Genomic DNA, 17,339 nt, shown 5'->3' with positions numbered 1-17,339 from the left:
TAAAAAAAACATTTCAAGTGTTTAGTCTGTTGTTTCAGAAATGTTGTTTATTTATTTTTTTATATCTATCAGTCGCTTATTATATCATACGGAAGAGTGAAATTATAACTCTGACTTTACGAGTAAACTCCGGAGGGAGGCAACAAAGTATCATTACGGCTTGTACCTTATGTATTATTCTTTAGTGATTTATTTGCAGACTAGCTGTACCCGCCACCCGCTGTGGCCAACCTTCCCTCTTTCTTTCCTTCTTTCCCTCCTTCCTTCACTCTCTCTTCCCTTCCTTCCTTCCTTCCTTCCTTCCTTCCTTCCTTCCTTCCCATCTTTCCTTCTCTTCTTCCTTCTCTATCTCTATCTCTGTCCTTCCTTCCTCCTTTTTCTTTCACTTCTGCTGTCTCTTTTTTTCCTTCTCTTTCCTTCCCTCCCTTTCTCTACATCTTCACCCCTTCCTTCGCTCCCTCTTTCCTTCCTTCTTTCCCTCCTTCTTTCCCTTTTTTCTTTCCTTCTCTCCTTCCTTCCTTTTCTAACTTTCCATCCTTCCCCCTTTTTCTTTTCCTCCCTCTTTCTCTCCTTTCTTCCTTCTCTACCTTTCCTTCCTTCTCTGTTTGCTTCCATGCTTCCTTCTCCTTTTCCTTCTTTCTTTCCCTCCCTCTTTCTTTTCTTTTCTTTCTTTCTTTCTTTCTTTTTTCTTTCCCCTTCCCTTCCTCTTTCTTTCTTTTTCTGTATTGTCATTTAGCTTTTCGTCATTTAGCTTTTGGGGGCTTTTTAGTCCCTTCTGCTGTGCTTTTCAGTGTTTTTATGAGTGAAGGACATACATTGGGTTGTTAGGTGTACGCTGTCCAAATTTGGTGTCAATTCGTCCAGTGGTTTTTGAGTTCTGTTAATCCTACAAACGAACATTACATTTTTATTTATATAGATGAAACTGGCAAGCATAGTTAAGAATAGCACAGCACAGTTGTTGATGACAGTTTTCAATTTTTGTTTTGCTATTTCTTATAGATATCTGTGTTTCTTGGATCCTAATGCAATCAGTGTTCATGTATCAGAAAGATTCACCACTGTACATTTGGAATGTATTTTCAGTGCAGGGCTTCACCTACATAACAATGCAAGGCAGAAAGAGCTTAAGTGGTATTTTTGTCCTTTTCTGCTTAGACGTCCAGAATCCAACCCTCAGTTCTGATGACAGTGTGTCTCTTACAAAACCTTGCTCCTCCAAAAGTGAAATGTAACTTAGGGCTATCCTAGTTGTTTCTAGGGAATTGTGTTCCTCTGAAAATTCATAGCTCTCCCCATCTCAAGTTTTGGAAAAGGAGAATATTTTTTGCCAGGGCTGTATTGTGCTGGATATTACCATAGAGTGCCATTGTTGTTGCAACTACTGCCCAGTTTAATCAGCATTTACAACAGCAACCTTAGTGATCCCCTATTTTTTTCAGTGGTGGCAGTGTAAACCTTTGGGGAATAGACAGGACTCAGCACATAATTTAATGCAGGAAAGTTTGCCAACTGATTGAAACATTACTCGAGTAACCACTGGTGGTGAGAAATTCTGTTCAAGTGAGTATACAAGCCAACAAAGGAGGGACAGAAGATGCTCCCTCTTCTGTATTTAGTGCTGAAATTAATAAAGATGAGAAAAGTTCTGTTTTGGATTACAGTCCCCACTTATTCATGGGGGACTCTGGATGTTGTAGTCCAAAATGTAGCCATGTTTACTGTTCAAGTGTGTGGTTCAATATGTAACTTTCACAAGCTTTAGAGATGACGTGCGCTACTGCAAGAGGAACAGACTACAGGTTGAGTCTCCCTTATCGGAAATGCTTGGGACTACATGTTTACCAGATCTTTGATGTTTCGAGATCTTGAAATACCTACATTTGTATAACCTTACTGAATGATGGATAGCACCTTGGGACTTTTTTATCATGTCAGAAGCGACTTGAGAAATTGCAAGTCACTTCTGGTGTGAGAGAATTGGCCATCTGCAGAGACATTGCCCAGGGGATGCCCAGATGTGGGAGGCTTCTCTCATGTCCCTGCATGGAAAGCTGGAGCTGACAGATGGGAGCTCACCCCATCTTGCAGATTCGAACCGCTGACCTTCAGGTCAGCAATTCAACTGGCACAAGGCTTTAACCCATTGCGCCACTGCTGCTCCTTGAGACTGACCCCTTCCTGCACTGATCTAAACTGTCCTAAAGAATAAGCCTGGGTGTTTATAACAAGGTGTGTTTTACTCTCTCTTTCTCTATGTCTTTTGTGACATATAAACTTTTCAAGTGACTCCTGAAAGAAGAAAATATGAAATGCTATGGCTAGCAAAGGATGCTTGGATTCAGCATCAACATGTCAGGAAAATTAGTACCATTGAACTCAAAGGGAAAAACGACAGGAAATATAATCCAGATTGCATGTAATGGTCGTACTGAGTCTCAAATGAGTTCCAACAACTTACAACAATGAGGTTCAGAGTTCTTATGTATAAAGGTTACACACCATCCACCTGCAGGTTGAATATTAAACTATGTACCTGCTGGCAAAGCCAAGAAAGGAACTCGAAACTAGTTCTACATTTATTGCTCTAAACTGGGAGGAGAGCAAAGAGAAACAGTATGGAAACTCTGAGAGCAGAGTAGTACCTAGTATTTAGAGCAGTTATAATGGACCAAATTTTTCCTGGTGCCTTTTTTCGGGAGGCAGGGGGTATTAGTATCTCCCCATTTTGTATCTAGTTGTGCCTTTGGAGCATGATTGCAGTTTTAGATTCTGTTATCCTGGCTGTTCTTCAAGGATATGCTCCCTCCATGTGTAATTTCATTCTTTGACAGGAAAGCATCTTGTCCTTGGAGCATGTGTAAAGTACGAACACACATGCAGTGAGCATTTCAAATCCTGTGCATGGATAGTAAAATCGATGGGTTGATTTGAATGGTATCATATTGAATGGTTCATTTTAGATAACCCAAAGAACTAGAGCTTTGGGCTTTTAAATACATGGACAGATACTGGAGAGCAACTTTATTTATTTATTTACCTCATTTATATCCCGCCTTTCTCTACCCCAAGGGGAACTCAAGGCGGCTTACATATGGCACCTTAAGAACACACAATGTTAACTTTAAAATAGCTTGGATTAAAATCAATACATATTAAACATAATTAAAATACATTCCAATGTTAAACACACCAAACGAGATGTGGCATGGAGACAAAGGAGATCCACATGCAAGCACAGGGTACCCACAATGAACAGGAGCTCTCATGGAGCTTTCCAACTGTCTGGGAGTGGCAGCAACTAAATGGACAGTAAAACGATGGTCCAGCAGACCAGATACAGTCTTGATCTGGCTTGATCATTTGTATTCGCTACCATGGTGGGTAATGGTTTGTGACCAACTTTGAAGCCAATAAGGAGCAGGTCTGTTCCTGAGTGACTCTGGTAGACATAACCTAGATCTCATTTAACCAAAAAAATCACCAAGAAAGGCATTCCACATACAGAAGTTTAGCTGCCTCAGCCAAAATATATTAAAAATATCGGCATAGCCCTAGATAGTCTGATACACTGATAGCTTTTTATAAATCTAAACTACACTCTGAAGGTTTGTCTAGAATAGCTTTGGCAGGGTTCCTTCCGACTCTTAACAGCTGGTAAACTGGTTGAGACTTCTGGGAGCTGAAGTCCAAAACACTTGGAAGAGCAGAATTTGAGAACCAATGCTCTAAGGGATACTGGTTCATCTTTTACCTCCCCAGAAAATAAATCTAAACATTCTAAAAAATGAAATCATTATGTTCATATTGGATTACTCAATCAAAATGCTAGTGATTAATTAACTGAAATATCTTAATCAACGGTCATAGTTGTTTGGTTTTTAGCTGTCACGTGGCATGCTATATTTTTATTTCCTCAACAAGGAAAAAAAACAGTCACAACATCCTCATTGAAGCCGTGTAAAGAATGTTTGCCCTCTGTGCTGCAGTCTTAAGGAGAAGGAAACCCTGCCAGAAATTAGGATTAGGTCTGATAGTGGAACACAGTGAGCTAGGATATCTCAGGTGATGGGAGACAGCTAGAATATGGGATTTTGCAAGTGCTTAGATTCATCAAGGTATGGTCCTCAGAGTCCGGAAGGAGGAAATGCAACAAGCCCTACCCTTTTACCTTTGCTATGACATTTTTATAGCACAAATACCAAGGCTCAAATGAAACGGCTTTACCGCTTGAAGCAAAAACCCTTTGAGGACACTTCAGGACAGGATCATGAAAACTGTACCCTCTTGTCTGGTGGTGTGGCTGCTTCAGCTCACAATGCTGCAAGGTAACTGTGGTGTGGAAGACCGGGGAGGCTGGGGAGGGAATCTGATGATAGCCCTTTAATGTTTCCCATATCTTCCATGGGATACAGAAGGGAGGAAAAAGAGGGTCTTTCAATAAGAAGTCCAAAATTAAATGGGGAAAGTCATGATATGGAATCTTAGAACCTTTGGAGAGCCAGCATCCCAAAATCTGCCACTCTGCATGGCCAGCATCAGGCCCGATCATGAAACATTCCTTATCTTATTCTTCCTTGTTGACCAATTGGAAACCTAGACATCATCTATGGCAGTACCTCTGTTTTATAGACAAATGGATGTGGGATATTTTTTTCATTGATAACCCATAACTATTTTATTTATAACAAGTACTTTGATTGTGAGAAACCAAAAGTAAAGAACAGCCCGGGAAATGCACTTTTGTTTCCACTGTTATTTTTTCATTTAATGTATACAGTGGTCCTTCACTTATCACAAGAGTTACATTCCAGGACCACCTGCAATAAGTGAAATTCCACGAAGTAGGGACACTTTCTCCCCTTCCCTCCTTGCCCTCTTTACCTTCCTCTTCCTTTCTCCTCCTCCTTGCCACCTGGGCGTCTTGCTGTGGCTTGGGCCACGTACCGCCTCTGCCACCTTCTCAAGTGGTGGCAAGAGGCCCAGGCAGCAATGAGGAGGAGGAAGAGGAAGGTAAAGAGGGCGAGGAGGGAAGAAGAGCCGCTTGGGTAAAGAGGGCAAGGGGGCGGCTCTTCTTTCCTCCTCGCTACGGTGTTCCCTCGGTACTTAAATTATATATATATATATATAGACAGACACACACACACGTGAAACAGCAAGTCCACGGTAAGCGAACTGCGAAGTAGTGAGGGAACACTGTATTCTATTTATTTATTTCATGCATTTCTACCCTGCCCTTCTCCCCCCGAAGAGGGACTCAGGGCGGCCTCACATGATCATCATACGATGCTATTAACATATAAACAGACAAAAATTACATTTAAAACATTAAAACCATTAAAACATTTAATACTATTCATTACATGATAAATTAAACATGCCAATTAAAACCAAATCCAGTTGGGTAAATTGAATGTCTTAGATTTTCTTTCCAATTGCCGCTGTCCACTAATCGAACAACTAGTCCCTGAGCCAAGTCTTCAATTATCATCTAAAGGACAGGAGGGAGGTGGCCAACCTGATGTCCTTAGGGAGAGAGTTCCACAGACAGGGGAGTTCTACCGAGAAGGCCCTGTCTCTCGTCCCCATATCCAGTTCAAAACCACGTTTGTGAAAGTGGTGGGATCAAGAGCAGGGCCTCTCCTGACAATCTTAAGCTTCGTGATGGTTCGTAACAGGAGATATGTTCAGACAGGTAATCTGGGCCAGAACCGTTTACGCTCTCTGTATGGCACTCCAGTGAGTTGTACGCTCTCTGTACAGCACTCCAGTGAGTAGCCTGGCTGCCGACCGTTGGACTAATTAAAGCTTCCAAGAGGTCTTTCAAAGGCAGCCCCATGTAGAGAGCATGGCAGTAATCTATTTTACCTTTCCTCTATGTAATTAAGATACCCTAGCTTACTCTAATAGCAATGGCATAAATAACAACGACAAAGAAGGCTCCTCTAGTATTTTTCTCCCCAGTCATGGACTTTGCCTGAACAAAGTTGTAGCTATAGGTCAGGTCTGGGAAGTCCCATGGTTGTATCCAGAATCTCTAATTACAATATACTAGTTTGGTACCACTTAAATTATCATGACTCTATCCCATGGAATTCTGGAAAGTAAAATTTGGCGAAGTTCTCAGAATTTTCAAGTTATCTCAAGAATTAAGTTATTGTTGTGGACCTTCAAGTCCTTTCTGAGTTATGGTGAGCCTTTAGACGACCCTAGCTTACTCTAATAACAATGGCAGAAATAAGAATGGCAGGGTGGGCTTCGCCAGCATTCTTCTCCCCAGTCATGGACCACACTTACACCATCTTTGCCTGAACAAAGTTGTAAATATAGGTCAGGACTAAGAAGTCCCATGGGTGTATCCAGAATTTAGAATTACCAGTATACCAGTTTGGTACCACTTTCTTTATCATGATTCCATAAAATTCTGGAAAGTAAAATTTAGTGAAGTTCTCAGAATTTTCAAGTTTTCTCAAGAATGAGTTATTATTGTGGACCTTCAATTTATTTACTTACTTACTTACTTACTTACTTCATTTATACCTCACCTTTTTCACGGGGGGACTCAAGGTGGCTTACAGTTCCTTCAAGTCCTTTCTCAGTTATGGTGACCCTTTAAATGACCCTATATCTATGATTTTATGATTCTGCCACAGGGTTTTCTGTGGGCTGAGAGAATGTGACTCCATAACTGAGCAGGAAATCAAATTTCAATCATACTCCAATGCACAAACCATTCCATGGCATAAAACTCTCTGGCAGTGAAGTAGCCCATAAAACAGTAAATCCCAGGATCCCATATGCCATTGTAACTAAAGCAACACTAAATTGCTATAATTATGTAGTCTATCTTCTTTTTTTAAAAAAATCCACCAACCGGAATACAATACGCATACTCAGCATAGATCCCAGACCTAGGAATACATTTTCTCCCTCAGATGTCAGCTTCTGGCTATGCCAAGTTCTCTTCATTTTAAGAGACCAATTTAGACAGGGAAAGTAAATTTGTTAAACATTTAACAACCAGGAACCATCGCCAATCTACAGCAAAGCAACCAGGCGTCTACCATTACATCCTGCCACACCTTCTACTCACCTCTGTATTAGATCATCTCAGAATATATCAGAATGTGCGAGAAAATGTTTCCTTTTTTTTCCAACTACACCTGCATACAGAATGCCTGTTGCCTTACAAGGAAGGAAAACACGTTTAATTGTAAAACGGAACCATTCAGTCTGCATATTTACATGCCTCCCTCACATGTACATATAGACTGTTCATTTCTAAAAGTAAAAGACTTTGGGTTGGATCTAAACCCTATTCGGATGTTCAGATGGGGGGCTTATATCAAAATGCAAAGAATCAAGTTTGATCACAAGAAAATTGGTGGTCCTGAAAAGTAAAGAACTTTATGCTCTGGGCCCATTTTGCTCCTACCTAGTTTTGCATTCTTCTTCTTCAGTGTCTCTTGTGTGAAATACTTTCTTTTCTTTTACTTAGGTGCTGTTAGCTCCGAAGCAGGTGAGTGATAATATCGAGATTCATTATGCATAAGATTTTCACAAGTGAAAGTGAGGCAGATTTTTAAAAGTGAAAATGCCTGGTATAGAGGAAAGCAGTTACTGATATAACATCCAGTCCAACTTTGGACCCATGGTGTCATTGTTGCCCTAGAGCCCTGAAACACCTTTTCACCACGAACCACACTCTGTTCAGGTACTCCAGTAAGTAAAAGTTTATTTAAAGACGAGCATATATATATAAAAATAAACAAATTCAAAAAGAGAATCAAAGTTCAAAAGATTATTTCCAAGCTAGCTGAGAGTCCACAATCCTTTCAAATACAATCTCCAGAATCAATCCACAAATATATCCCTAAACAAGATAGCATGAATCTTAACCCATGCCACACATGAATTAAAACAAGAACAAACTTAAAAACTTGAATACAGGAATTCCAAGAACATAGGACTAAAAACTGAGAGCTGTTCACCTGAAAACAACGTTGCTCTCACAAAGGATTGTACCAACAGGGATCATTTTAAAAGGCCCCAGTCTCTCCCATAACATCATTTCTCACACACCTGGTTTTGCCTGAGTCTACAGGGAAAGACAAAACTCTATTCTCCAATACTGAATTGAGTGCAAACTATTCCTGCACTTTAAACCATTTGCAGCTATTGGACTAAGCTGAGGACCAAGAGGGAACGGGGGAAAAAAACTGGGACATTTTAAAAGCACCTGGAAAAGTGGAGTGACAGATCATTGATGGGGATGTGTCTGCCAAATTGGATGCAACAGTAATCTACAACAAGAAATGTAGATGTGAACTTTCTAATAAAATATAGACATTTAAGCTTATTTTGAACAGCAATAATAAATCCACTTTAGCTTAAGGCATGCATTTGCAAGTAGAAATTCCCTGTAGAATGTATTATATCCTCGGAGGTCAAAATGCTAAGGATATAGTAATTCTCCTTTATGGGGGTTAGGATTCCAACTCCCTGAAGAAATGGGGAAAAGGGTAAATAAAATCACTTTTAACCTTGCTAGGATTCTCCGGTATGATTTTGTGAAGTTGACTGAAGGATCTAGATATTCATAAAGGGAACATATTAATGAAATCCATGAATAATCATGAATAATCATATCCTCAAAAGTTAAACCCCGTTGATGTGATGTGCACATTATGGCAACTGCAAAAGGCTTCGGCAATACATTGCATATGAGATTGCTTTGTGTTAGAATGCAGAAAGGGGAGATTCTTCAAGCATTCCTAACATTGACAATTGAGTCTCCTTCTGGTAAGAAAAAAAAAGGTATAAATATAATAAACATAATAATAATAATGGTAATAATAATAACTGAAATTGAAAAGTTGACTACAGATTCTAAGTGTAGACTCTGCAAGGAAACAGATGAAATGATATATCATATACTCATCTGCTGCAAGAAGATAGTGCAGACGGACTACAAGCAAAGGCATAATACCATTGCTCAGATGATCCATTGGAACTTGTTTCACAAATACCATCTGCCTGTGACAAAGAACTGGTAGAATCGCAAACCTGAAAAAGCTACAGAAAATGAAAGTGTCAAACTACTCTGGGACTTCCAAATTCAGATTGACAGAGTTTTGAAGCACAATACTCTTGATCTCACAAGGCAACAGCAGAATTGACAAGAAGCAACTGGAAAAGCTGACATGATACGAGGATTTAAAGATAGAACTTCAAAGACTCTGGCACAAGCCAGTAAAGGTGGTCCTAGTGGTGACCAGCACACTGGGTGCAGTGCTTAAATACCTTGGCCAGTACTTAAAAACAACTAGCGCTGACAAAATTACCATCTGTCAGCTGCAAAAAGCCACCCTACTCAGATCTGCATGCATTATTCGCTGATACATCACACAGTCCTAGACCCTTGGAAAGTGTCCAATGTGTGATCCAATACAACAGCTAGCGTTGTGATCTTGTTTACTGTGTACTAATCTTGTTATGAATCAAATACAGTAGAGTATCTCTTATCCAACCTTCACTCATCCAACATTCTGTAGTATCCGCTGCAGTCTGCCTCCCACCCGGAATAATGTCAAGAGTGGGAGAAAGAAAGAACCCTTGTCTGTATTGGTGCTAAATTCGTAAATACAGTAATTATGATACATAATGTTGCTGTGCATTGAACTGCTTTTTCTGTTGATTTGTTGTAAAAACATGTTTTGGTGGTTAATTTGTAAAATCAGAACATAATTTGACGTTTTCCTTTATCCCTCCTTATTATCCAACATTTCACTTATCCAATGTTCTGCCGGCCCATTTATATTGGATAAGCGAGACTCTGCTGTAGTAATAGTAATAATTGACTTGCCAGAGAAATGCTCACTTACTTGTTGCTTTGCAATTCTACCATAAATATTCACAAGCCAATTCATATTGAGAAATGTTGTCTTACCTTCTCACACAACCTGTCCTTATTGCCCCCCACAGACTGTGGGCTGCCAGTGATCTCTCCGCGAATTGTTGGAGGGGAACCAGCTAATGATGGTGAATGGCCGTGGCAGGTCAGCATCTACGAAAACGGCATGCATGTGTGTGGAGGCTCCCTCATCGCCAGTGAGTGGGTGCTCTCGGCTGCTCACTGCTTTCAGTGAGTATCTCAGATAAGTTGCAGAAGCAGCTCTCCCACAGCCTATGGTGGGAAACACCATTGTCATGGAAAAGTTCACGTCTTACTTACCTATCTGACCTCATCTCCTCATACCAACCTGCCCAAACTTTAAGATCTTTTAGCAAGGCCGTCCTCTCGTTACCGCCTCCATCGCAAATGTGGTTGGCAGTAACGAGAGACAGGGCCTTCTCTGTGGTCGCTCCAACTCTTTGGAACTCCCTCCCCAAGGAAGTTAAAAGCCCCTTCCCTGACATTTTTTTTAAAAGCAGCTAAAGACCTTCCTGTTCACGCAAGCTTTTGATGGAGACACTTAGCTGTAATGTCAAGGCTAACTTTTATTGAGTTGTGCTAAGGTTTACCATCTCTCTTGTTGCGTTGCCTGCAATAATTGACAAATGTTTTTAAATATGTTTATTTATTTCTTATTGTAAATTTGTTTTTATAGATTATTGTTTTACATATGTATTTTGTTTTGTATGGTCTTTTATATAATGTTGTAAGCCACTTTGGGTCCCATTTAAGGAGAAAAGCAGGATATAAATTATTATTATTATTATTATTAATTATTATTATAAAAGTTAATGCTAGTATATTGCCATGTGATATAGCACTATAACAATGTAGTATGGTAGAGCACTAAGGGCACATCTAAACTGACATTATGATGCAACTTGGAACCAGTATGGGGGGGAACTGGTTTTGCTAAGGTGCTGATTAGATTGACAAGACTGAAACTGGTTTCAACTAAGTGGGTGATGATATTGAACATGGAACTTGACTGCAAATCTTTCTTTTCCATTTGGGAGAAAAAAAATTCCCATTTGAGGGAGAGATGCGCATCAGCACACCAGAGGCGTTCAGGGTGGGAAAGGGGAACCGTGACAGTTAGGATCAGAAGTACTATAATCCATTACCCCTCCCAGAGGACTAATTGGACCCTTGCTGCCTAGCCATGGCCTTGAGGTACTTTTCAGCAGCCCCATTCTAGAGTCTATAATGTGCTTCAGCCGGGGCAGGTGTCCACAATGAGGGCATCGGTTTTCAAGTGGAAGGCGGCCCCGATCAGGGTTGACTTGACACGCCTTCCTCTTGGCACGTTTCTCTCTTTCGCCCTCCATTTGTGCCTCTTCAAATTCTACAGCACTGCTGGTCACAGCTGACCTCCAGCTAGAGCGCTCAAGGGTCAGGGCTTCCCAGTTCTCAGTGACTATGCCACAGTTTTTAAGGTTGGCTTTGAGCCTATCTTTAAATCTCTTTTCCTGTCCTCCAACATTCTGTTTTCCATTCTTCATTTTGGAGTAGAGAAACTGCTTTGGGAGATGGTGATTGGACATTCAGACAATGTGGCTAGTCCAGCAGAATTTACGGCAGAGGACCATCACTTCAGTGCTGGTGATCTTTGCTTCTTCCAGCATGCTGACATTTGTCTGCCTGTTTTCTCAAGAGATTTGCAGAATTTTTCGGAGGCAACGCTGATGGAGTTATTCCAGGAGTTGCATGTGATGTCTGTAGATAATCCACGTTTCGCAGGCATATAACAGGGTTGGGAGGACAATGGTTTTATAAACAAGCGCCTTGGTATCCCTACGGATGTCCCGGTCCTCACACACTCTCTGCTTTATTCAGGAAATGCTGTACTTGCAGAGCTCAGGCAGTGTTGCACTTCAGAATGTTGACTTTTGTGGAGAGGTGGCTTCGGAGAATCCCACCTACCTTTCCATCGAAACAAGTTATGTGATCCCCTCAAGTCTTTCTTTTTATTCAGGCAAGTTGCCTGACAGGTGGAGGAGGGATACATTTAGGGTATAATAATCCCAGGAATTATCACTTACTTCGGAATCGATCATCCAGAAATGATGGAGGGAAAGACACTTTGTTTTCTCATTCAATTTGCTCTCATTGTGACTTTTCCAGAAATACAGGAGAAAAAGATTTGCTGCTGGGTGCATATCAGCTCTCGAACCCCTCACCCAACTTGAAGATCTCTCAGATACAAGAGGTTATCCCCTACCCGGGCTACAACGGCGATGGCGATGACTACAAGGGCTCTACGGGGGACATCGCTTTAGTGAAGCTGGCCTCTCCAGTGAATTTCACAGACTACATTCTTCCTGTCTGTTTGCCAGATGCCTCTACCCAGATTACTAGAGATTCAGATTGCTGGGTCACTGGTTGGGGACAAATTAATGAAAATGGTGAGAAAAAGAGAGGGGGGAATGTTATGCTCCTTTCAGTTAAACCCTGCACAGCTGAATTATATATGGTATTATTTACTAATGGAAGAATTGTTAGGTATGATCCTTTGTATATAAAACCTTTTATAATACAGGACCCCCTTTTCTGCAGACTTGATATCCACAGTTTTGCTTACCTACACTCCAAAAAGTACTGTATTTTCTGGCATATAAGACTACTTTTTAACCCAGGAAAATTTTCTCGAAAGTTGGGTGTTGTCTTATAGGGCAGGTGTTGAAACTTCCTAGCCAGACTGGAGAATCTGTGGTCGCTGCATATGGTGGGGGGAGCTCAAAACGGCCACAGATACATCACCGCCGTATGGGGTGAATATATGAAAGCAGTAAGGGCGGCGCTATACAAGTACGGTAGAAGAAAAGCCAGTCATCAGGATTCATGGAACGAAGTGACTTAACGCGGTCCCAGTGACGAGGTGAGGGGGTGCCTTACTGGGAAGGTGTAAGTGAAGGGCGGAGCAAGCTGCAGATATCCGGGATGCCTGAGGTATGGCAAAAAGAGATAGAGCAGCGCTGTGCCCAGAAAAACACACCTCTTTCACGCTTCTGGACTGCCCTTGTATCCCATTACCATACCTCCTTCTCTGCCTCTCAGATCTCACTCCTGAGGACTGCAGTGAAGCGGTGCAGGTGCACATGTGCGAGATCTGAGAGGCAGAGAAGGAGGTATGGTAATAGGAAAATTATCAGATTGAAATCAAATCCAATGATTTTTTAATTTTTATTTGGTGTGCATTGGAAGAGGGGTAGTCTTATATGCCAACTCTATATTTTAACTGGAAAAGTTGGGGGTCGTCTTATACGCCCAGTCGTCTTATGCGCCAGAAAATACAGTATTTTCCCTCCCCAGAATATTTCTCAGTGTCCTCCAGTGTACTTTTGTGGTATGCTTTCAGCCCCATTATAGGGTATTATTACATAAGGCATGGAATGCAAGCTGCAGCCTTTTCAACCACAAATCTAATTAGTGTCTAGATCAAGTGAAGTAATGGTTCCTCTCTATTTTGCTTTGGTCAGACCGCACCTGGAATATGGTGTCCTATTCTGGTCACCATAATTTAAGAGAGATATTGACAAGCTGGAATGTGCCCAGAGGAGGATGACTAAAATGATCAAAGTTCTGGAGACCATGTTCTATGAGGAGCAGCTAAGAGAATTGGGCATATTTATCATACAGAAGAGAAGTTTGAAAGGAGACACCTACATGTATAAATATTTGAAAAGTTGTCATAAGGCAGAGGGAGCAAGCTTGTGTTTTGCTGCCATGTGGACTAGAACTCAGAGCAATACATTCAAATTACAGGAAAGAAGATACCACCTGAACATTGGCTGTGAGAACTGTTCAACAGTGGAACTCTTTGCCTTAAAGTATGGTGGAGGCTACTTCATTGGAGAATTTTAAACAGAGGTTGGGTGGCCAACTGTTAGGGATGTTTTGATTGTGCTTTCCCTGCATGGCAGAGGTTTGAACTAGATGGTCCATGTCATCTCTTCCACCTATAAAATTCTAGCATTTTATGAAATGTTCTGTTCCACATTTATTCTGGGAAATCGTTGCTGAACCCAAAATAGGTTAATTACTTTAAAATCCAGACTATAACCTTGATGAACTTTCTACCTTGTTGACCCAGCAGTCAACAGCTGCCTTTCTCTATGGAGAAGGAATGAAGACAGAGTTCTCCATTCCTTCCCATTTTCTCTACCAGACATCATTATATAAATTGGTTTTTTCCTCATAACATGCAGTAGTGAGGAAAAAGCAATCCAGATGAAATGGGGAAGAAGCAGAAATCTCTGAAAACCCACTAAAAAAGAGACAAATTCTCAGAACTTGATGATGGAAGACAGACTGATTCTATTTCCTGCGATTGATTGAGAGCTCTTACTTCCAGTGGAATTGTTATTATTATATTAATGTTCCCAAAGAGTACTGTACCCACATTTCACCAATATCCAATTTTCCTGCATTTACAGATGGCTTGGGGTCTCCAAAGACTCTTCAAGAACTAAAGGTGCCCATCATAGAGAGAGACCCATGCAATAAATTCTTTAACATGAACCCAGAAGAAGACGTGGGCACAGATCCTATCAAGCAAGATATGATCTGTGCTGGTTACCCAGAAGGTGGAAAGGATTCCTGCTTTGTAAGTTGCCCTATAACCGTCTCTTCATAGAGCGACTGATCAGCATGTACATAAAAACACTGTGGCCTAACTTTACTCAGAACGAATGGTTCAGGCGCAGCACTTAGAAGTAATTTGTTATAAATAACATACTATGTGCAATTAATCCCTTTTTGGCACAATCTAAGACAGTGGTTCTCAACCTGTGGGTCCCCAGGTGTTTTGGTCTACAACTACCAGATATCACAGCCAGTTTACCAGCTGTTAGGATTTCTGGGAGTTGAAGGCCAAAACACCAGGGGACCCACAGGTTGAGAACCACTTATCTAAGACAATGCTAAAGTTTATTAGTTGAGGGTATATTAGTTGGACTGCATAGTCTTCCAACTCCATGATTCTGAGATATCCTAATTAGTAAGAGACAAATGTATTATTTAGCTGAGGTCTTGCAGTGGTACTACTGCCCTTTCTGATAGCCAGTCAGAGGCTAGTGGAGAGTGGGAGAGATTGGAGAAGTATCTAGCCGTATCCCTGAGGTAGACTGATGATATTGTTGACCAACAACTTCATGACAACAGGCTAAAATCAGTGGCATATGCCAGTTAAGCCACGGAGCTTACTGTTGCACTCCAGAGCAGGATCCCCTCTGACTTTTAGCACCACACAGTTGAGTGAAAATAGCAAGCAGTTTATTGAAGGTAATAAAAGTCAAAGTAATAAAAAGTAATCCACAGTAAAAGGTAAATCCAATTGATTAGGAAGTAAAAGGAGCAATTAGTCCAAAGAGAAATAGTCCAAAGAAGTCCATGAAACTAGAGGCTTGCTTTCAAAGGCAAAATAACAGCAAAGGCACTTAAAACAGGAATCAAACAAAGACAAAGAGGTCTGACCTCATAACCTCTGAGGATGCCTGCCATCGATGCAGGCAAAACGTCAGGAGAGAATGCTTTTAGAACAAGCCATACAGCCCGAAAAACCTACAACAACCCAGAATAACTGGGTTGCTGTGAGTTTTCCAGGCTATATGGCCATATCCCAGAAGCATTATCTCCTGACGTTTCACCTGCATCTATGGCAGGTATCCTCAGAGGCTGTGAGGTCTGTTGGAAACTAGGAAAATTGGGTTTATATATCTGCGGAAACTCCAGGGTGGGAGAAAGAACTCTTGTCTGTTGGAGCTAGGTGTGAATGTTTCAATTGACTACCTGGATTAGCATTTGATGGCATGACAGTTTTTAGGTGTGGCTTGTTCCTGCCTGAGGGAATCGTTTGTTGAGAGGTGATTAGTTGTTCTTGATTGTTTCTTGTCTGGAGTTCCCCTGTGTCTGAGTGTTGCTCTTTATTTAGTGTCCTGATTTTAGAGTATTCTAATACTGGTAGCCAGATTTTGTTTATTTTCATGGTTTCCTCCTTTTTGTTGAAGTTGTCCACATGCTTGTGGATTTAGTGGCTTCTCTGTGTAGTCTGACATGGTGGTTGTTGGAGTGGTCCGGCATTTCTGTTTTCTCAAATAATATGCTGTGTCCAGGTTTGTTCATCAGGTGCTCTGCTATGGCTGACTTCTCTGGTTGAAGTAGTCTGCAGTGCCTTTCATGTTCCTTGATTCGTGTTTGGGAAATGCTGCGTTTGGTGGTCCCTATGTAGACTTGTCCACAGCTGCATGATATACAGTAGACTCCTGCAGAGGTGAGAGGTTCTCTTCCAGAACTCTTCCACACAAATTAAAAAAAACAGGGTGGAACCTTTGCACAAATATCAATGGTTAAGGTTCCCTCAGTCTGTCTGAACATTTTTAACAACAGTGACAGGAAGAGGGAGATGAAAAAGTTGTATGTGATGTCTAATAATCATTCATAACCTATGACACTTTAGACAATTGGCCAATTATCAGGTCTTTTCCATGTCTTTGCTCAATATTAGTACTGAATACATGAGTGTGCATGCCTTTTTCATAGCAAAAATATTTTTTAAACCACATGAAAACTTCAGGAAGAAATACAGCTGCCAACAGCAGCATTTACTCCATGTGTTTACCTTCTCCATTTGCTATTCTTGTTCTGCCCTAACCAGTATATCTCAAATTCCCACACATCCATCCCTTATGCAGCCTCCTAAGATTGATTCTGAAAACATTTCCTATAATGATACGCTAACTTCCATCTCTTTCCAAGGGTGACTCTGGCGGACCCCTGGTTTGCAAACTCAATGAGATTTGGAACCTGGCTGGGGTTGTGAGTTGGGGAGACGGCTGTGCCAGGATCAACCGTACTGGTGTCTACACGTCGGTGATTTATTACGCTAATTGGATCAAAGCAACAATGAATGATGGACCAACGAACACCCCTACTATGACATTTCTCTTGATCTCTCTTGCAGTAGGCCTCTTGTGAGATACCCAACTCTGTGTCTTCAGTCTGTATGTATGTATGAATTATGTAAAGTGTTGAACTCGCTTAAATATTGCACAAAATCACTGCAAAATAAAGGAAAGAGTTCCTGGGAACCTTTTCTGTGCTTCTTTCTGATTAATTTAGGTCAATTTACATTACCCATGGCGTTTAAACAGTTCCAAAGTGATTTGCTAGTTGTTTCACTGCAATGCCTTACTCCAACCAACCACTCAAAGATAAAGGACTGACACAGAGTGTGTGTGTTGTAATTCAGCTCAAGAGGAAAGACACTGGCTTATGAGAAACAACGTAAGTGTGCTTTATTATAGGAAATCTATCCAAGAATAGTATGCTAGTGGGGAGGTGGCAGGAAGAAGATTGGCTGAGAAAATGAAGGCATACCTGAAGA

The 17,339-nt window shown here is 41.1% G+C and overlaps 1 protein-coding gene across 1 annotated transcript; it reads left to right on the top strand.

Annotated features, from left to right (window-relative positions):
- Positions 1–4,270: 4,270 nt before the first annotated feature.
- LOC132778006 (serine protease 27-like) lies at positions 4,271–16,934 on the top strand. Its single transcript, XM_060780594.2, has 6 exons — positions 4,271–4,328; positions 7,499–7,519; positions 9,985–10,144; positions 12,080–12,360; positions 14,392–14,561; positions 16,712–16,934. The coding sequence occupies exons 1-6, from the start codon at positions 4,271–4,273 to the stop codon at positions 16,928–16,930; spliced, it is 909 nt and encodes a 302-aa protein (XP_060636577.2). The 3' UTR covers positions 16,931–16,934.
- Positions 16,935–17,339: the final 405 nt, after the last annotated feature.

The sequence above is a fragment of the Anolis sagrei genome, chromosome 6 (genome assembly GCF_037176765.1).
Source record: "Anolis sagrei isolate rAnoSag1 chromosome 6, rAnoSag1.mat, whole genome shotgun sequence".
Taxonomy (NCBI): domain Eukaryota; kingdom Metazoa; phylum Chordata; class Lepidosauria; order Squamata; family Dactyloidae; genus Anolis; species Anolis sagrei.
This window is presented reverse-complemented; position numbering and strand designations above follow the sequence as displayed.

Coding starts and splice junctions, on each gene's coding strand:
- LOC132778006 (XM_060780594.2), top strand. CDS start 4,271: ATGAAAACTGTACCCTCTTGTCTGGTGGTGTGGCTGCTTCAGCTCACA. Junction 4,329..7,498: donor TCAGCTCACAATGCTGCAAG/GTAACTGTGGTG, acceptor TCTTTTACTTAG/GTGCTGTTAGCTCCGAAGCA. Junction 7,520..9,984: donor TGCTGTTAGCTCCGAAGCAG/GTGAGTGATAAT, acceptor TGCCCCCCACAG/ACTGTGGGCTGCCAGTGATC.